The sequence below is a fragment of the Coturnix japonica genome, chromosome 8, assembly GCF_001577835.2.
Source record: "Coturnix japonica isolate 7356 chromosome 8, Coturnix japonica 2.1, whole genome shotgun sequence".
Lineage (NCBI taxonomy): Eukaryota > Metazoa > Chordata > Aves > Galliformes > Phasianidae > Coturnix > Coturnix japonica.
In genome coordinates this window covers 3357242-3378547 of record NC_029523.1, presented here as the reverse complement: position 1 = coordinate 3378547, position 21306 = coordinate 3357242, and the positions used below count along the sequence as shown (strand labels likewise).

General features: G+C 37.9%; 1 protein-coding gene across 1 annotated transcript in view; it reads left to right on the top strand.

Moving 5' to 3' along the window:
* CDC73 (cell division cycle 73) overlaps nucleotides 1–21306 on the top strand; it is a 96816-nt gene that overhangs the window by 4598 nt on the left and 70912 nt on the right. Inside the window, exons 3-9 of the mRNA XM_015869437.2 lie at nucleotides 236–305; nucleotides 1251–1313; nucleotides 1405–1457; nucleotides 2355–2443; nucleotides 4682–4898; nucleotides 15254–15352; nucleotides 16610–16688. Coding sequence (XP_015724923.1) covers nucleotides 236–305; nucleotides 1251–1313; nucleotides 1405–1457; nucleotides 2355–2443; nucleotides 4682–4898; nucleotides 15254–15352; nucleotides 16610–16688 — 670 coding nt within the window. The remainder of the gene's footprint in view (nucleotides 1–235; nucleotides 306–1250; nucleotides 1314–1404; nucleotides 1458–2354; nucleotides 2444–4681; nucleotides 4899–15253; nucleotides 15353–16609; nucleotides 16689–21306) is intronic.

Here is a 21306-nt window from a genome sequence, read left to right as displayed (position 1 = left end):
AATGAAGGAAGAATAAGACTGTTTTTATTTTGTAGCAAATGACTTATTTAGTGTAGCTGGATGCCCCTCTAGATAGTAATTGTATTTTTCCTCTTGATAGTTACGCTTTCTTGTGATGCAGGTTACATGTTCCTGTCTTTGTGTGAATGAGTGATGTTCAGTAAAAGGGAGAAATCTTCGTCAAGAGTCTCTGTGAGGAAACAACTGTCTAATGTTGAGTCTGCTCTCCTTTCAGACTGAAAACATTCCTGTGGTAAGAAGACCTGATAGGAAAGACTTGCTTGCATACCTAAATGGGGAAACATGTGAGTGAGTTCTATTAAACGCATATTTATTGGATAAATCATGGGCAGTTTGTAAATTAACTGAGTGTGTTTGGACTTTGCTAACAAAATGAGCTTTTTTTTCTCCCCCATTTTGTTCTGAACTTAACTATTTTTATAATGCATAGATGGGAGCTGCATTACTATAATCGTGTTTAGACTGAGTTACTTCTCATAGTTTTCTTATCCTTTGGCTGATAGTTGTGTTAAGATTGCTCAGTGTTTGTATTTTTTTCCTCTCTAGACTGTGGGAAACTTTCAGTAGTTTCACACTGATTTCAGTGCAATAAGTGTGTGGGATAAAAACTTCAGCATAATAGAATGTATCAAATCGCTGCTTTTTCAGTCTGGAAGATTGCTCTGTTATTTAATCATGTTGAAATTTCAGCTACCAGTAAACAGAGAGAAGAGGTTTCTCTGTGACTAGAGGAAGATAAATATAACCTAGTTTTTTTTCAAGTCACTCTGTTCCATAGATGATCTTCTGCTTGTTGCAATGAGATAATTTCTGTAATAAGAGCAGTAAGCTTTTTTTTAATGTTTTTGAAGGGCCCCTAGGATGTCTGTCATAAAAAAGTAAATAAATTAGATGAACCAGTAGTTCTTAATTGCAGGTTATACAGTAACTTCTTCTGCAATTGTTGATGCCATATATACATGTCATAGAATTGCTGATAATTTTATGTCGGAAGGGACTATGAGAGTCATGTGGTTCAGTCTCCTTTTTAAAGAAGAGCCAAATGACCCTGAATAATCTGATCTTCTCTTCATGTGGAATCAGGTTCTGAACATCTCTGGTTCCAGTGTTTGACCAAATTGACCAGTTAAAATTTCCATTGTTGAGGTTTATCTGCTGTCCTTCATCCTTTTATGCTGAAATGCTTTAGCAAATCTTAGGTACTTAAATGAAATGTTTTTTGATTTCAGCAACATCATCAAGTATAGACAGAAGTGCTCCACTTGAAATTGGTCTTCAACGGTCCACTCAAGGTACAGTGTAACCAATAAGGAACCTCAGTGCTCATTTTACAAACATCCTCTACAATACTGTATTTTTAATATCCTGTTTTTTTTCTTATAGTTAAAAGAGCAGCAGATGAAATATTAGCAGAAGCAAAGAAGCCAAGAATAGAGGTAATGAGATTAGCTGTTTCCAAAACAAATCTGGGGGAAAGGAGTGTAAATGATAATAATTTTAGCAGTTCAGCTGGGCTGCCTGTCCTCTGGGTGCATGTGTTACTTCTGTTTGCACATACAGGAACTGGAAGGAGTTAGAACTTAAGTTTCAGCCTCTGGGTTAGATGTGGAATTTTAGTTACTAGTTATAAGTTGTAGTGTATAAGGGTAAAACTTGACCTTGTGCCTATAAATACTAGTTGCATTATGATCTGCTTGCTAGGAGCACTGTGATTGGAATCTGTGTGCTATTTAATGAGTAATTACTGGTATTTGCCATTTGTGACGTGGTGTTAAAAGCCATTCTTATCACTGTTTACTTGTTTATCTGCAGTTATAGTTTCTTCATTGCAGATATAACTGTTTTCCCTGTTATTTTCTATTTTCTGAAGCTTTGTTTTTAGTATTTAATGACGTATTTTCGCAAGAGCAATGTGTCCAGTACTTAATTGTGCTTGACTTTTAAAGACTGATTTGTTTTTATCAATTATTTTGTTAAATATGTTCATCCAGTTGTTACCTCTCCAATTTATTCTAATTCTGAGTTAATCTATTTCTGGCTGTCCGTACTTCCTGAGTGTTAAGGCTTTAGGTTTCTTCTTAGATTAAGAATTACTGGAAAGAAATGTGTGCTTATCTGTGTCTGTGTGAAAATTGGTAAGAACTTGGGGCATTTTTAATGGCACACAAGCACATGATTGCTCTGAGGTGATATATTGTAAAACGAATACTAAAATTACGCTTGGGAATAAAGATAGACCTTACAAATCTTTTAAATTATCCTGAGTAGCTTTAATTGTACGTTTGTTTTGCTGAAAAGAATACACAAAGACTAACCATTACTGTTACTGCCAGGATGAAGAGTGTGTGCGCCTTGACAAAGAGCGGCTGGCAGCTCGTTTGGAAGGACATAAAGAAGGGATCGTGCAAACAGAGCAGATCAGGTAGGAATACTTGAATTTCCTGTGGATAATGCTTAAATATAGGACTGCTAACAAGTGTGTTACTTTAGACATATGATCTTTATTTTGTCCAGCTACTCTCCGTGGTATCCTGCACCCATTCCTTTTAGATGCTGTAATCAAGGATTACATCTTGAGGGGGCAGAACTTCATGCCTGGTAGTAATACTCCTGTTCTTGAGTGGAAGTACAGATGTCATGGCATGAGATACCTTGGTTTGTATTCAGAACAGTTGCCTCCTGTTACCTGTCCCCCTCTCCCTCTCTAACCGCACCAGGTACGCTTTCTTCTGTGATGGTATTTATTAAGGAGTCCAAAACAATGAGGAGAACTGCAAAGGAAGTCTTAAGAACTTTCTGTATTTCAAATAATAAAAAAGAAAATCTAGTGCCAAGAAGGGAAACATTACAGGACTGTGTCCCAGATTAACAAGGCCTCTGGCTCCCTGCAGAGGTGAGCTTATTCCTACGGAAGAGACGGTAGGCTGCCAGAGGACAAAGTACTGTCACTGCCATAAGCAGCAGTCAGTACTCAAATGATTAAAAATTTGCCTGTTGCCTTTTTTTTTTTTTTCCCCAGCTGTATCTATCCAGAATTTTGTAGAGAATGGCAGTTGTTTTGGTGGCTTATATCACATATTTCCCAAGCCAAACAGAGAGAAAATGGATTTGTTGCAAGACCTTGTTAATGCAAAGGTTTTGGGGCTTAGTAGGTAGTAAGACTTAGGGATACAAGGCTCTTGTAGCTCATTTTCAAGTATCTAAATTCTGAAGGTTTGATATAAGTGTAGTTGTTCTATTTTTTTGTGTGTTTGTCAGCTTTCAGAATGCAAAATGTGAGTCACACCTTACTTGTAGGGAGCACATGAATGTGCATTACCATTGTACTTTGTGTTGGAGTTTGCAAATCACTAGTTTCACTTGATAGACCAACTGCCTTCTTGAGAAATTTATTTCAAGAGCATAAACAAAACTGTGAATATCTGTTTATCCTTTGCCAGGATTAAATTTACCAGTTAGACTTGCTACAACTAATGTAGCCAAGTGAGGTATAATCGCTCTTAAGAACAGCAACTTTGTAATCCCTGTGTCTTCTATAGGTATTCATAAAAGGTAACTGTGCAGGGAGGGAGGAGGAGGGAACAAAACAGATTTTACTGTTGTACCTGGCCAAAGAAGAGAGCCTAAGAATCAAAAAGTGTGAGCGTTATGTCAGGTGATAATGTGGATATTAGCAGGAATGTGTCACATCTTTGATTTAGAATGTGGAACAATGCTGCACTGAGGATTACTGAATATCATTCGTAGTTACTTTGTGCTCTATATTTACACAGGCTTAATATTGAACGCAAAGAATTTCCCTTTTAAAAGTGCAAGTGACGTTCACAGGCCATTAGCTTGAACTGTGTGCTTGTTACTGTTTCAGCAATACAGAAAAGTTCCTTGTCCAGTAGTCACATAAGGAGGTAGAAAACTTAATACAATAAATACTGGTTGTAAAGAAATGTGATCTCAAATAAAACCCCCACCATGCACAACTGAATCCGATCTATGTGGTTCAGATTGTGTAATTCAGTGCCTTTTATTCTACATTTACCTGGAAAACAGTAGGTTTCACTGTTTGACAACCAAATCCTACCATGTTCACAATTAAAAACAAACAGATAAAGATACTGGATTGAGCTGAGCTTCCTCACTTAGAGTTTAGTGTGGACAGAGTTACTACTATCTGTTGTTTGTTTGGCCTCTGCCCTATGTAAGGGTAACACCAGACATCTGAGTGCTCAAGTTCCCTTAGCAGAGCTTCAGCCAGAATTTGGTGTAATGCTTTGTAAGTCTCAGAGCAGCCAGGGACTGACTGACTACACACCAAAGTATAACTCGCTGTAAGAAGTTGGGAGTTGAAATTCAGGCGATGTTATAAATGGAAATATTAGTCCTGATGCTTCACATTCGCAGTTGTTATTTCTGTGTGCAACAGTTAAGATATTATGATGGCTTTTTTTTTGTGCTAGTACTTGGATGGAATCTTTTTGTCAGAAGAAAAATGATTCTAATGCCTGAAATGTTACTGCAGGTCTTTATAATCTTTAAGTATATGTGAGGTGACTTCTTATGGCCATATAAACTTAAAGCAGCAGGAAATTACTCTTTCACAAATTCATTCAGAAGAATTGTTTGTGCCGTTACTCAGTCTCTTCTGCTATTTTTGCTCATTTAGGTCCTTGTCAGAAGCCATGTCAGTGGAAAAAATTGCTGCTATCAAAGCAAAAATCATGGCAAAGAAAAGATCCACTATCAAAACAGATCTGGATGATGACATAACTGCTCTTAAACAGAGAAGTTTTGTTGATGCTGAAGTGGATGTAACCAGAGATATTGTCAGCAGGGAGAGAGTATGGAGGACAAGAACTACAATCTTACAAAGCACAGGCAAGGTAATGATGTAGATACCAAACTATTTGTATGATCCAAATGACAAGTTGCATTTTCTCTTTTCTGTATCTCTGGTCTGTTAACTATAGATGACTGGGATGATTATGCTTAGTGTTTCGGGTAAAGGCAAGTTAGAGGGCTGTTGGCACAGTTACAAAAAGGTTTCTTTCTTTTACTCTTTACAGTAAGCCTAATAGATACCTCGAAAGAAAATGAAAAAGACACCAAGTAATGACTTAATTCCTTTTCAAACAAAGCTATTTCGAGTCTTATAATTGAGAAGTCTGTGGGAAAGTACCTGCAGGTGTAAAACAGGGGAAATTGGAGTGTTACTGGGAGAAGCAGAAATGTACATATAGCTGTGAGAGCTGGAGATCTAAGGAGTGAAAATGATAAAGTGAACAAAGCCAGAAAGTGATAGCGTGATGAGGCTTTTCTGTGTGCTTATGTTCCTTCAAGCTCCTTTAATTGAGGTCTTCATCTATACTTGGTTATGTGCCGTCCATGGTTGCAAGCCCAGCTGATGGCCTTACTGTCCAAACAGGGTGAGCTTTCATTATTGCAGGCACTTAAGAAACCAAACTTCTTGATGAGGTAGTGTGTCAAGTTGCAAGTATCTGGTTTAGGCAGGTAATAGTCCTTTGCCTTTCTGCTTTGTATCCTTGCTTTCCTAAGATAAAGTTGCTAGCTTTTCCTTGTCATATTTTCAATATTTTTTTTTAATGTAGCAGTCATTTAGACAGTGTAGTCTCACAGCTTTAGAGGTGGAATAAACTTATGAGTTGTGAGGTAATCTCAAGGTACCTGATACATTCCTGTATGCTGCATGCAGTGTGAGTGCTGCTTTGTTTGTGAGATTGGTAGGAATCTCACTGCTGAACAGCTATCACAGTAAGTCATTGAGATATTACACAATAATATTGCAATCACAGTAAGTGGTAAATTTATAAAAATCGTAAACATTATAATCATTAGAAATGTGGGTTTTGAAGGAACCTGGATAACTTTTGTTTGTGTAGTGGCGTTTTAAGCTTTACCTGCCTTCCAAAGGAGTCTTGTAAAGATCATAGGTGAAGGCTTAGATGCTTTATCCTAGTATCCGTGTTACAATAGTGAGGTGGATGAATTTAGGCAATAGCTAGAATAGAGAAAGGGACAGAAAGAGATGAAGTTGATTTTGGGACTCCAGCATGGACTTCCAGCATGGAATAGTCTGGGCAAAACAGTGGGGCATAACAGCAAGTCCTCTTTTTTGTTTGGCCAGAATTTCAGGAGTGTTGATAGCTTGGAAGAAAAAANAGTCAGAGTGAATAGGTGGGGAAACATCACTTGTTACACGGGACAGAGGTTTTATTCTGGAATGGCTTGGGGGGTTTCGTTTGTAGATTAAGAGGGTTTTCACTTTTTCCCCCCCCCCTTACTTTCATTCTTTCTTTATAAAGTATCTTTGTGAAGAACTTCTGAGAAGTTAAGGAACTCAAATAGTTTTTCTCAGTCACGTCATTCCTTGGCTACTTGCCTGTTCATTTAAAAAATACTTTTGATCAGGGAAGCATGGCACCTATCTGCAACCACTCCCTTGGCTTTTCTCTATCAAAGAGATAGAGAATAATATCAATATCTGCTTGATACAGATTTATCTGCAGTCTCTTGAATCTTCCTAGAATACATGTTAAAATGAAGCTGACTTGATTAGTAGTATGCCATGTAGTGTTTAATATCTGAATTCTTTTAGCACTGCTGAAGTAAAGGTAATGAGTTAGCAGCACTCCCTAAAGGTCAGTTTCATTGCTTCTTTTAAAAACCTTGAAACAGATCTCAAACTGTCTTTCCCACAGAGAAGAACATATGTGAACTTCTTTTGTCCTTTGTAGTACACACTCATGTAGAGATGGCTTAAGATGGAAAAGGAAAGCGCTGGACATATTACAGTGCAGCACAAAGTCTTTTGTCCCTGGAAGGTTTTGGGCAGGTTTCTTCTGTTTTTTTGCTGTCTTTAGAGAAAGCAGTGATTCCTTCAGCAAGGTGTTCCTCAGTGTTCTATGTGTGTCTCCTAAAAACTGTCTTGACGCTTGCATTCTGCGCTATTAGATCTGCCTCTAATTATGTTTTCAATAGCATCTCTATTATGTTGCTCCCCTTGCTGAGATTCAGTAGTGATTTTATTTTTTTTAATTTTTTTTTATTTTTCCTCTCCAAGAGCATTGAATTTGAGTGTGCTGCTGCTCCTCTTACGGAGTATTCTTCAGAAGGTACATATTGGTGTAGGGGCCATGAGCTAAATAAAGGGAGTTTTTCCTTTGGTGTCTTCTATGACCAGTTGCTCTGACACACAATTACTTATGGCAGCTAAAGAGTAAATATCTCCATTTCTTCTCAACACTTCGTAATCTCACAATTCTTTTCTATGGAAGCCTCCTGAGTGTTGTTGCTGTTGAATTGATACTGGCAGTTTAGCCTTAGTGCTTTAATAATTTCACACACGTTGTCATTCGTTGACTGTCATTTATCAGTTGACATTCACACGTGAAGTTTTTTATAATGCATAACTCAAGTCCTGTATCTGTGCAGCCCGTTATCTTACCTTAATATTGTACTTGGCTGTTGCGTTGTTTCATGACTATCAACCTCTCAAACTCAGTATATTGCTTTTAAAGTTGTGTGTTCCACCTCACACATCCTTTTTGTCTGTGAAACTTCCAAAATTTGCATTTGCTTGCTTTTCATAAAGTTTGGCTTAGAGCTTTTGATTGAAGTGTTATTCAATACTTTCCAACCTGATCATTATGCCATTCTACCCTCCTCTGGGAATAGTGGTTGGTTTTATCTTGGGTGGGTGACTCATCCTGTGCTGTCTGCCTTAAACTTCTGTTGGCCTTTCCCAAGTCTATAGGGAAGTCTTCCCGATTTTTATGAATAATATCACATTTTTATGTAACTGCTTTTCAGAGCCAAATTGAATCTGTTTAGCATAAGGTTTTACTTCCTATTGCAGTAGCTCAAGAGGATACTTTATGTAGGAGCAACATAGTTGCAAGTTTAAGTAAAGGTATGCAACAATCTATTTTGTGGAGCTGACTGTTTCACCAACTGAGAACTTCCTCTCCCTTATGGTTTCTTTAGCTGCCACAGTTGTCCTTCCTCCTTGCGCAGTGGTTCTGATTGTTGATCTTCATAAATGTGGAAACTGGAGCAAGGGAATTGCCATCTTTGTGCTGGAGACAGCTGGGCCTTTTTTTGGCGGGGGGGAGGAAGTAGTAGAAGGTAAAGGGGGAAGAGGTTTAAAAAGAAATAAAGTCAAAATTGATGTTCAGTTTGTTAAGGTGTTGGTGTTGTAGGTGTCTTGCTGTTGTTTTTAATGGCGATCTCTTGTGTAAAGCACGTAATTTAGGGTGCTTGCTTACGCTCTGTTAGAAGGAAATGGATTGATAATACAGTTGTGTATTATCTGTATTACGTACAGTTAGAGGTGTAACTTGAGGGTAGGTTGAGCTTGTCGTTTTTCATATACATTAAATCAGTTGGAGCTGCAACTGTGAATCTTAAAGGAAAATGCTAGCAATAGAGAACTTTCCTAACTTATTCATAGGAAGAACCTTTGTTCATTGAATTGGACTTCTTGTCTGGTAGCTAAAGGTTTGTATCTGTACATAGAATATTTGTCATACTAACTGTATAGAGTATTGTGTTTTGAATTATTGCCTCGCAGGGCTCTCAGTTCTGTCTGTGTATCTGGATAAATGCCTGTTTTGTAAAATAAAACACGGAATGCTTAAAAAGAACCTTAGTGTTTAAACTTGAATTGATTCCTTCCTCTCCCTGTCTTTCCATCCTGAGTAATCCTTTGATTTTTTTGTAATCTATAGAAGCAGGCTTCAGCAATCCTTTCTGAAGCAAAATCCTCATTCCATCTCTGCTATAAATGTGTTCATGGCACTTGGATGCTATCTGCAGGAGTACTAAAGTAGTTGAAGCAGGAGTTTGAGCGCTCACATGTATATTGGAAGGGAGAGTTTGTCTTAGTGATTGTTGTACTTATGTTTTCTTTTTGGTTTTGTTTTTTAAGTTCCCAGAGTGCTCAGAATTATTTGCTGCTATACTTGGCATAAAAGCAGCATGTGACTTAGCTGTGGAGGAATCTTAAATCTTGGATCTTAGAAATGCACTAATGTGTATTTCTAACTCTTTGAAATGAAGCATTGTTCTTTTGGTAATAATTTGCTCTGTGCCTTACTGATTTAAAAAAAACAACAGTATATTCTTTTTTTTTTTTTTATCATATATATTAAAATCACAGAATGGCCTGGGTTAAAAAGGACCACAGTGTTCATCCAGTTTCAACCCCTCTGCTGTGTGCAGGGTTGTCAGCCACCAAATCAAGCTGCCTAGAGCCATATCCAGCCTGACCTTGAATGCCTCCAGGGATGGGGCATCCACAGCCTCCTTGGGCAATCTGTTCCAGTGTGTCACCACCCTCTTTGCAAAATATCCAAATTCCAAATATCCTTCCTCCTAATATCCAAGCAAAACCCTCCCATCTTGGTTTAAAACCACTCCCCTATCCTATCACTGTCCACCTTTGTAAACATCTGTTCCCCCTCCTGTTTATATGCTCACTTATATGGTTCTGGAAGACCACAGTGAGGTCTTCCCAGTTAAAAGTTTAAGATATTGTTTTTTGGTTTCTTTTTTTCTTTCTTGAGCAAGCTTGTCTTAAGTACAGGAAAAATAACTTAATCAGCCCAAGCAAACGTGTATAGCAGCTTAGTATAGAGTCATGATTACTTGAAACTCAGTCCCTCTAGTTTAGTAAGCCCTGAATCACATAATGATGGGTTTTGTCCATGTAAGATTTTTTTGTGCATATTAATTACTACATCTAGGTCAGAATTTGAAAGCCAAGGTCTCACTTTTCACTTTGCATTGCTTCCTTCCTGCATAGCAACTGATTTGATTTTTCTCCCTGCTTAATGTTTACTGTACCAAAGAAATCAAAAGTGAATGTTTGGAATTTTGAAATATAAATATTTTCATCATTACAAGTAGGAAGTGAGGCTGAATCAAATGTTTTTCTGTCTTAATACTGCTATAATATGGATTTCTTATATGGAAAGATCTGGTTATACAGCAAAAAATTTTCCATGGTTTTATTTTCTTTTGTATAACAGGAAGCCACTTGTTGAAGCCAACAGCTTCTTTTAAACTTTCATCTCAATTAACATTTCATATCTTTGCTTATAGCAATCCTGCCATAGTATTCAAGTCAGCTCTACTTACCTATAGGAGGAAAGGCTGTTGCTGCCAGTGTACTGCGTGGCCATAAAAAGGACATTAATACTGAGCATGTTGGACTGAATTCTAACGTTATTCTGAAGAACACAACTGAGCTTTCTGAGTTAAACTCTAGTCTTCAATTTTTATCTTTGCTTTGGAATTTGTTTGTGAGTGTGGTGATACAGACCAGAACAGGGCAAAACAGCTGGGGCGTTGATAGCTGACTTAGACAGAAGAATTAGTTTTTTTGCTGCTGTGTAGCATTTACCTTGGACATAACCCACAACTGCCAACTTACTCATACCATGCATCACTTTGAACTACCTCTGAACAGTATTCCTCTGTGGTTTTCCCAGTTCCTGCATACACAAATTCAATAGCAAGACTCATAAGTTTGACCCAATGTATTTCATCTTTACAGTGCTTGATATTTCTGATTGTTATTGCCTGGATAATATTACCTGCACAGATAGTATTTGCATATGCTATTTTTGACATAGGAATGTATTTTAATTATAGGCTTGACCCTTTTAACAGTAATTGACACGATTGAAGTAAATGCTGAGAGACTTTCTTTGGTTAGTCCGTTTCATAAGGCTTTTTAAATGGGTTTTGAGCTTTCATAGCAATGAAGTCAGCAAATACTGAGATGAAAATAACTTCACAGCATGATTAGGGTGGTGTTTCTAATTAGTTTTAATAGCTAAATGGCCTAAGTAAAACTTTGCCAATTGTAAAAGGACTTTTGATTGTACAAGCAATTTAATTCTTGGACCCTAGGTGGCAGAATTGTTCCACGTTCCTGAAATTTACATTGAATTCAATGGTGAAATTGAACAAACAAAGTTGTGCTGAGTTCATATCTCTTAGTGCATTCAAATGGAAGGGAGGTATGGTTTTAAAATGGCCATGCACAAGCATAATGGGCTGGGATAGGTTTAATTTGCCCATCTCTATTTTATTCTGTGTTTTGTATTAGCTAAATGGGAAGGCTGTTGTATTGCTGCTTAATTCTAACTGATACGTTTTAAGTGCAAAAGAAGAAAGGATTAGATCATGACAGTTGTTTTCATATTTTGTAAAAAGGTAACTTCGGTTTGTCAGAAAGTAGGAACCAAATGATGTGTGCTGAATGAAATTCAGGTTAGCTGCAAAGTTGCTTCATCCTTGGGCACTTGAGTGGTTCAGTAAATAAGTCCAGCAAAGACTGTGTTTCTGTATGATGTGTGCACCCAGGAAATAGACTTGGATACCTGCAAGAAAGTGTTCAGAACAGGTGTAGCTCTGATCTATCTTCAAGATGTTACAGTGGTATTGCTTTTTCATACTTCCAAGTTAGCCGTCATTCTATTTCAACTTAGTAATTTTGCAGGTCTTTATTACAGTAAGTTTGCTGTAAAAAATAAAAAAAGTCTAGTGAATGAAATACAATACAGATCAAGTGAGAAGTGCAACTTGTTACTGAGAACACTCCACAGATATGCAGGGTTGATAGCTGCGTGTTTTCCATTCATGGCAATAGACTGTAGTAGTGCTGAAACATTTTGACTGGAGAAATGTTGATTCCCAGAGCAGCTTCTTGTGAGCGTGTGTGACTCCAGTTTTTTTTTTCACAGCAGTTAGCAAAAATCAAGTGTTATGTTAATATATTTTAATATGCTCCTCCATTGGATAGCTTAATGTTTTTTTCCCTATGTTCTGCTTTTGTTAGCTATATGCATTCCAATTGTGCCTTACATTGCTGCTGTCCTGAAAGCACAACTGAGGAGACCTGTTTATATTCAGGTGGTCTGTTTGAACTGTGTTTCTTGTACCAGTCGCTCCGTTGTTTGAATTACTGCATTACAGTCCTTACAGGCCAAAAGAATATGGGAAGTGGTTCAAGGACCACGAGCCCTTTGCATGCACATTAAGCTTCGTGTGCTTTTACTTGTTATTCAGCGGTAATTTAAGAATGAAAATGGGAAGAGGGGTTGTTTCATTACACCTGTATCATTCAAAATCACATTTCTAGCTGTGGTCTTTTAAAAAAGTTCCCATGTTAGGAATGATGTTGGGTCAGAAGTGATGGAAATCATCATGGTCTCTAAAAGTGTACTACAAAGAACATCCAGGGTTCACATAACCAGGCTACTTGTATTTGCATGCTTGTGATTGCTTGCAGCTGTCCCTGAATATTCATCTTGGATATATTCTATGTTTGAATTGGAGGCAACCGAGCACGCAGTTCAAAATGCAGCACTGAGACTGTCTTTTGTTTTGGAATAGCAAGGGGTGAAAATCGGCTTCAGTGTTTGTGAGCAGTTTGCGTGGAGGATGGAGTTCCTTTGACACAGGAGAGCGATGCCTTCACTAAAGGACTCTGGATCGAAATGCGTTCTTGACATTTAAACTTGCAAAAGGTTTTCTCTTAAATACACAATTACTCAGTTAATGTGCTATACAAGTTAATTCCTATTAACACTAGTGATAGCACGTTGACTTGGTGTATGTTTGTCACTGCGTTGTCAAGGAACGGCCTATCTATGGCATAAAGTCTGGCGAATTTATGTATTGTTACAGGTTTTCTTCATCAGTTTGTCAGGACTCTTCATGTAAGATGATGATGGTCTGCTCAGCTGACAGTAGCTGCTGTCCCTGTTGCTCTCTCTATTGGCTACTGCTGCTTTCCCTTTCCAGTCTATTCCAAGAGCATGGGACCAGTTTGAGGAGGAATGATGGAGGGTGGGAGCTATTAATGTAGAGCTTTATTTAAGAAAATAACAGAATCCTGATGGTTACAGCTGCTGAAATATTCTGCCTCTTTTTTGTTTTTCTTTTTTTTTTCCCCCCCACAGTGGGATGAATTATTATTAGCTGTAGACATGGCTGGAATTAACAAAGAGAGCTTTCATGGGCATAACAGCACTCTAGGCAGAAAAACACAAGAATTGATGGAATTGTGCTTTTTATACTAAGGATTTTCTTAAGCTTTCTATCTGAAGCATATTCAGATTTCTTAAGGCCTAATGCAGAGAGAGATGGATTTATGCATTTTCCTGGGCTGTGCCCTGCGTTGGAAGTTCCTGATAATAAAAATGTTGCATTTGAGATGAAATTCAACTAAATGTGGGTGGAAACTGGAGCACGTTTGTATTCTGGGTGTCTAATGGGACAAACAATGAGCACTCAGTGGCCTTTCCAGTCTGTAGAGCTTTGCAAATCAGTCAGTACCTGCAATGGATGTTCTGCTTGATTATTTTTTGTCATAATGTAATCCCACATCCCCAAACAAGACAATATGAAGCGAGATGATGGTCTTAGTTTGAGTGCTTGCTAAAGCACTGTTTCTTTTCCTCTGTCTAAATAGACATTATGGGTGTCCTCGAGGGCCCTCCATTTTGATGCTGTCAGAGAAACACATCAGCGAGAACACTTTGTAATTCCGTGCTTAATAGCAGCGTCTTTTCAGCAGGCTGGAGAATATCCTCTTGTTTGTCACCCTGATGGGAGTTGAAGTTTGTCAGCCCAGACTTCAGGAAAACTCTCTGAATTTCAAGTAAAACATGCAGTTATTCCAGTTTCCCCAAGAACAGAGCTCATCTTGAGTATTGGTGTATAACTGATATAGATGCACATGGCTGAAGCTCCTTGAAGGGTATTTCCAGGGTTTTTCTGGTAGAAAAGAACTTGAAATACACTTATGTGAATTCTCTCAGTCTTTGTGAAAACATTTTGTGCAAGAAATGATTTTACCTTCGTAAGTGGTTTCTGATCATCTCCAGGTACAGCTCTTCTGCTTTCAAGTGAATGGACAACGTGCTGGTCAAGGGTAGTGAGCTTACAGAAACTCTTTAAATTATTTCTATAAAATTCATCCCAGAGCTCTTAGCTGTATAATTTTTTTTATTTGGTTTGTGATGCTTACGGTCGTAACTGAAAACATTTCAGGATTAGCATCAATGCTGTGGAAGAATCTAAGCATGTGAACGCTTCATACTATCCTGAACTTTTAACAAGTAAATTTTAGTAATAATCACAGACAATTTGCCATTCTGTCTGCATGTATCTTTCAGTTTAAACACCTGTTGTGTGGTAATAGAACAAACATAGGCTTTTCTAAAGTTTAAATTAGTATAAAACAAGTCTATTAATGTAAATGGATGAATGTGTTGTGGAAACACTGGTTGGAGTAACTTCTATGGTCGTGTTCCAGTGACTCGGAGTTATCTGGCAAAACACTGCCTCATGTTACTGGAGTTACTGTCATGGATTGCTCTTCATTCAGTCATTTGTCTTTTTCCTTTCTCCTATTTAAATAAGGAAGGATCTGTTTAAGTTATTTGGTATCAAATAGAGTGTAGTTGTAAATGGGTGTTGCTACTAAAAGAACAGGATTGCATCACAATGACGGAGTTGTGACTGTGGTGGTCCCTCACCAGCCAGCTGAGGTGTTTTGCCCTGGTGGAAGGTGCAGGAGCTGGGTGCCGACCTTCAGCTCCGTGCAAGTTTAGGCCTTTTAAGTGCTCACAAATGTTCTTCACTGAAAACAGCTGAGTGTGCTTTGCTGTAAGAAGTCTTCTTGTAGTGCAGTTCAGTAGACAGTGCGTGTGCCTGATGTATCCTGGCAGGAGCCTGCAGTGAGCAGACAGGCACTTTTTAGCATATTACGTAACTGAGGTTGGTCCTGGAAATCCCAGGTGAACATTTTTCTTTAATGTTATTTTTTTTAAATTTATTTTTGTTTCATATTGCTTCAGCAAAGCTTGATAGGCAGAAGCAAATAAGTTTGTACTAATACAAATAAGTATTAGTTTGTGAACAGCTTGGTTTAGTTGGTGTGGTAATGATGCCATTTAGAGTCAGCCATTTGTTTTGAGGGTGTAAGTCTTAAGGAACAGTGGTAGCAAGTCTGCCCAGGAACTGCTTATGTTTGGGTTCTGCTATAGCAAAAAGAAATGTAAAACTTCTGTATATGTAACTTGTGTGCTATCTGTTTTTCTATGAGATGCTGGTTAACTATATGGTATTTTCTACTTGTGTTGGTTTTACTTAAAACACGGTTTGTCACTAAGATCCACTGATATCTGATAATGTCTTTCAGAACTTTGCCAAGAATATTTTTGCAATTCTTCAATCAGTAAAAGCCAGAGAAGAAGGCCGAGCACCTGAGCAAAGACCCGCACCAAATACAGCACCTACGGTAAGAGCAGCTCTTCAATGGCTATGAGGGCTGGCACTCCAAATGGAGAGTAGAATGTCTTGTCATTATTAAATACAAAGTTTGTTTTAGTTTCATTCCAGTGAATGAATAACTTCCCAGCACAGCTTTGTAGATATTCTTTGCCTTAAGTTACATAGACTGGTATTTAAGGAGCTGAATATATTAGTTTAATTTGTTCAGTATGTTCTTGTTACTTACTGATGAAGTGTTAGTGCCAGCTTCTGTATGTATCATACACTAGTGACATTCTGCATCTATTTGGAAAAGATGTATTACATGAGACAACTGCCATTTAAAACAAAATGTTTTGCTGGTTTTTTGACAGATAGGGTAGCAAATGTTTAAGAATCTGGAACATGACTCATGAGTGGGAACAGCTTGAACCAGCTTTCTTTTGCCTGTAATAAATCAGAAGGACAATCTTACAGCTTTATTGTTTAAGCTGTCTAGGTATTAGACAAGGTTGGTTCTGTATTATGATATTTACCATTAGTCTTTATTAAGCATTACATATTCTTGAACCTCAGTCTGCTGTAAAAGATGTTTGACTTGGTTTATTTTTACTACTCTTGCTTCTGTCAAAGACCTAAATTTATGGAGCCAGGTGAATTTCAGCATTTAAGCATTGGCTTCATGTTGAGCTTGACAAACTGTACGTTGAACTGTTTGTATGCCATGCAGAGCAGTTGTGACCACATAACTAAGTCATACACAAGAAGAATGATTCGGTACTAAACTGGCACATTTTAGGCACTTCAAAAGCAAACTAAGAAAACCCTACTGTAACAAATAAAAAAAAAGCAAACAATGCTTTTTTTCATCTAATTTGGTTTTATTCTGAGGGTGTAACAGATTACTGGCTCAGTCAAGCTGATAAGGAACGTACTGTGTGTGTATGGCTGAAGGCTTAACCATGAGTTGTCAGTTCTTTCATTTAAAACCTTGAGGTATTAGAAAAAATATGATTTTACAAAGCTTACGGGTTTTAGCTGATGTGGTTTCTTCCTGATTGTCTGCTTTTGTCTAAGGTTGTTGTAGTTCCCTTCAGTATATACTTCTAGATTGTTTCTGTATGTGGATATTTAAATGCATCACAAGTTTTGAAAGGCATTTCAAATCTTACTGAAGTGAACTAAGTTGATCCTTTTAGGCTATTCCATGCAATACTTAGTGAAGTTTAAGAACTAACAAATAGCTTTTTTGGGTGTTTTACAAACCTTATTTCATCTGTTTTAGGATCCCACTTTACGAAATAAGCAGCCTATTCCAGCTGCCTACAACAGATACGATCAGGAAAGATTCAAGGGCAAAGAGGGTAAGCTGATTGTGATGTTTGTTAAATATATCTATATGTATGTAAGGGTGAGAAATGACACCCATGAGTGTTAAGGTTGCAGGTTGTGTCGTTGCTCATCAAACCTATGCAAAGACCCAAAAAGGCTATTCCTGTACCGACAGGTATTTTTCAACAAGACTATCTGCTATTTGAATCCGCAGCTATTATTTCATAGGAATTATTCCTGCCATTTAGGAAGAAAGCTGAAAACTTAAGAACCTGTATTTTATTCTTGGAAGATCACATGCAGTTTAAAAATTGAACCAACCAAACAACACCAGTCCCTTACTAAAACTGGAAATACGATGCATAAACTGAAATAGGTTGCCCTTCCTCATGTATGTTGCTGTCTGCAATTGTAAATAGCTGTTCCTAAAGCATGTACCTGTAATGAAAAAAATGCAACAAGTGTGCAAAATATTAGCTTCCTTCTTGAGAAGATGGAAATAATCCAAGATATTTTAAGAATTTTCAGTCATTTTTAAGTGGAAGCTTGAATTTGAGTGGTGATTTCTTTTTGAACTTCATATCTTGCAGTGTTTGGTTTTGTACACACTGTGTTGCGGTTGCATGTGGTCTTGAAGAGCCAAGGCAAATTTTTCCTGCTTGTCTCAGTTGTCTCTTCCTTCTGGTTCTCAAACAAAATCAGTTTTTGCTAATGGAAGTTCTTAGGCGTGATAACAAAGGCTTTCTTTTGTGAGCCTCAGAAACTTCTGTGCTGCTAATCATCACTTTAAACTGTAGATGAACAGCTCCAGCTTGCACCTTTCAGTGTATTTGCCCTTGTTGAAGTTAATACTATTTCTTTTTTTGGTATGGAGAAAGGGAAAAGCATTCGTACACACTGTATGTGAATTATCAGACTTCTGTACTGTAGCTCATCTTGTTCAATTTTTCTATTGGAACAGCATGATTATTTTCACTGTGTAAACAAAAAGCAAGAGTATATGAGACTACCAAGTGGGTACTCAATTTTTGTTTGTAGCTGGAGAAAGAGAAATACCAACTCTAACACTAAGGAGAATTTTGCACCATAAGAAACTTGTAAGAGTTGTTTCACATTCACCTTATTGTAAAAGATATTCAAAATCAGATTATGGCCATTCCTGAAGCTAACAGAATATATGTATTTTTGTAACTATTTACTTGCATGTGAATATATCATATAGGGTTTTATGTGTGTGCTATGGAAAATTTGGTCATATATTTTGTTGCATCCTGTTACATACATTGGCCTCAGTGTACTTTTGTTTTGATCCAGTGGTATTTATTTAGTACTCCTGCTCAGTGACAACCATGGTAGTGATGGGGAGGGAGGGGGAGGAGTGAGATCAGGCACTTGCTAGCTTTTTAAGTAATGAAAAATAATCTGTAAGAGCATATATGAAGAACTGATTGTTTCAGTGAGAGGCATGGGGTTGGGGAAAGGAGAGAAAGAGAACCTTCCCTGAATGTTTTTCACTCTTCAGGTTTCTTTCTGGTAACTTTTAGTCTCAGGATTTAAGCATTCAACAAGTAGATTTCGTTTTACTGCACTTCCTGATGAGGAGTACAGAAGTTGTGTGAAGTTAGATCTGTCCGTGAATTACTTTCTCCAGCTTTGACTGTTAAATTGTACCAATACATTTATTTCATTGTGGATTCTTCTACAAGAAGCTCCAGTGGAGGAACAGTCAGTGTCATTGTAGATGACGCTGTTTTCTTTAGATGCTTTTCTCTGAATATTTCTGTTTGGTTTAATACAGAAGTTGTCTAAAAGCGGTCTTACTCTTAGCATAAAGAGTTGAAACTTGCAGGGCTAAGATGGTAAACTCAGGAATTTTAATACGAGATCTCTTATTAAAGGAAACTGCTGAATAGCTTCCTAATTTTTTTTGCAATGGTTCACAGTGTGTTTCTGGTTGGCTTGCTTAAAATCTTTATACCAGGTGGGGCAGGCTTTGTTTCTAGGATGGTTTAGATTGCTTTAATGGTACTTAATGGAGGGGTTTGTAACTGTAAGGCAATATACCTGAAGAGCGGCTGCTTATGTACCACCAGGACAACCATAGCCTTTGCACAAATGAGCATCTCAGTGCAGCAGCTATGGCTAGAAAGAAGAGAGAATGCTTCCCTTCAAGCATTTTAACACTTCGTGATTTATGGCATAGTAAATGTATTAGATAGTCTGTTACAGTAGGTCTCAGTGTACATCCTAGGTACTTCCACAATGGAAGAGCATCTTACTTGGCAATGTGCCTGTCACTCTGCTCAAATAGTTTAGAGGTGAGAAGGTGAACAGTGCAATTACTTTGCTTGACTGCTGTTTCCTTCCTTTTGGTTTCGCTTCTTTCATGCTGGCAGTCAGTGATCTATCCTCTCTCCAGCAAAACAAAGCTCCTTTCTATGCTAAACATCCTCTGCTTTTCACTTTGTAGTTTTATTCATTGCCTTTAATATTATACACTTTTAAATATCATGTTTTATTAATGTCACTTATTAATGTACAGCGTCACCATTTTATTCATAGGAGTAGGAATTCTGGAGTTCTGAAGCTTGGATGCCTGGTTAGACTTATTGCGTTCATGTATAACGTTATAGGATTCAGTTTCTTTGTGGAAGAGAATGTGCAGGAGATTTGTATAAGATGAGTCTTGTGATTTTTCTGCTTTGTTTATATTGCGACCCTCTGAAAAGCTTGGGTTCAATTGTTTGTAAGATTATTGTTAAATTGTTTTATATGAATTCTACAAAGAACTTCCTAGGTTCTGATTAGGGTAACTTGGAAATTTAGGATCCTGTAGTGGAAATCACAGCCTGAAGCAGTGATTGAGCACCTGGTGGGAAGGCAGGGCCAGCCCAGGGGAGCTCAGCTGCATGTGATGTACCTGAGTAACCAGAAGGGCTGGAGCCAGGATCCACCCCTTCCCAGACCTCATTTAAGGGTTGGCAGTGGAGATATGGGCATCTCACTAGAGATTCCTGTGTACCTGAGGCCTTGCAGGGCTAAGTAGATTTTCTTCCTTTGTTTCTGTGCCTACAGCTGATGGATTTGGACTTCTCACTTACTGCAGCTTAGGACTTTGCTGCCCTCCTATTATTGCTGTGCTTTTCTGTGTTACAGCTTGAAACTTCAGCTTTACTTGTTAGGGAACAATTCTAAAACAGAGTGTTCTAAAGTCTGTTACATAGAACGAAATTAAAGCAAAGTCTTAAAATTTGGGCTTCCAGATTTTCAGAGCCATGTTCCTGCAAACTGTTTTTTTCTGTCTTTTGCTTGAACATCCTTCCAGAAACCAGGTTAATCAAAGTGTTTTAGAACTATTATTCTTTGTGGAAGTGTCAGAGCTTGAATTAGTTGTTGGCACTGGATGTCTGGAGCTGCAGCAGGTGCAAAATCAAAATGTCGAGTGACCTAGATTTACACAGAGCAGTGGGCTTTAAGTGAATGGAAGCCTATTGGAGCTTTAATACTCATATGTGAGGAAATTGAACATCTGTCTGTGTGATGATGGAGAATATGATCAGTCTAATAAGCTGATGCATCACTGTGCATATTTTCATTAGGAAATGTAATTGGTATCTTTTAAGTGAGAGAAGCACTTGGGTTGATATATGATGATGCTAGAAAGGTACCAAGTGATGAACCATATAGAAAAAGTATGTTTCTTTTGATGATTTTTGGGTCATTGAAGTGTGAAATTGTGATCATAATAAGTGCAATAACTGGAGGGGAATAGATAGTCTTAATGTCAGCTGGTAATAGTTTGTTTTGAAGCACTGGAACTGATTATGCAGTAGTTGTTTTGTTTGGTCTCTGGAGATCTTGGTTTCAGACGTATCTTGATTAAGGTGATTTGAACAATGCTGGTATGTTTATAAAACAGATTATATTTGGCAAACAGGAAGAGTTGTAATGCTTTTGCTGCAATACATTAATGATAAGTTTTGCTTGCATTCTTTACTCTTGTAAATATTTCATGTGTGCTGTTTTTACTTAAATGAAGTTTATGTGATAGCCTAACTATTTTGTAGTCTTAGAGGAGGAAAAAAGTTTTTAAAGACTCTCAAGCAGCTTTTTTAGCAGTTGTTCTGCTTCTAATTCAACGTTTAAAAATAGAGATCTGAAGCTTTGCCATCTTGGTGCCGTTCTTGAAGAATCTCTTCTTAAATACCCTTTACTTGGTAGTTTATAAATTTAACTCTTTGCTCACTTTTCATCAGTGAAGCTATAATTTTGGAGCTGGAGTTGCCAATTGAATCTCAGCTGGGTGTTAATATTTTTATGTCTGTGCTGCTGCATGACTCAGCAGCGCAGGTTTGAGCTGGAAGAGGAAGGGACAGGAAAAAACGCATTGTATTTCTCTTCTTTGTTGGAGGGCAGGGTGCAGCATTTATAGTAATGAATGGTGGGGGCATGTCTGGTGCTCCAGTTTGCTTGGTTTTCTGCTCCTCTTTACTGTGGCCTATGGGTCCTTTTATGTCCCTGGAGTGCTTTTGAGCAGCTGTGTCAGGGTCAGCTTCTACCCTCAGAGAATGCACTGGAAAAAATCCCACTCTGCCTTTTGTCCCGGCCCTTGAATGTCTTCTACAAGCAGCTGTAGAAGGCTGGCTAACA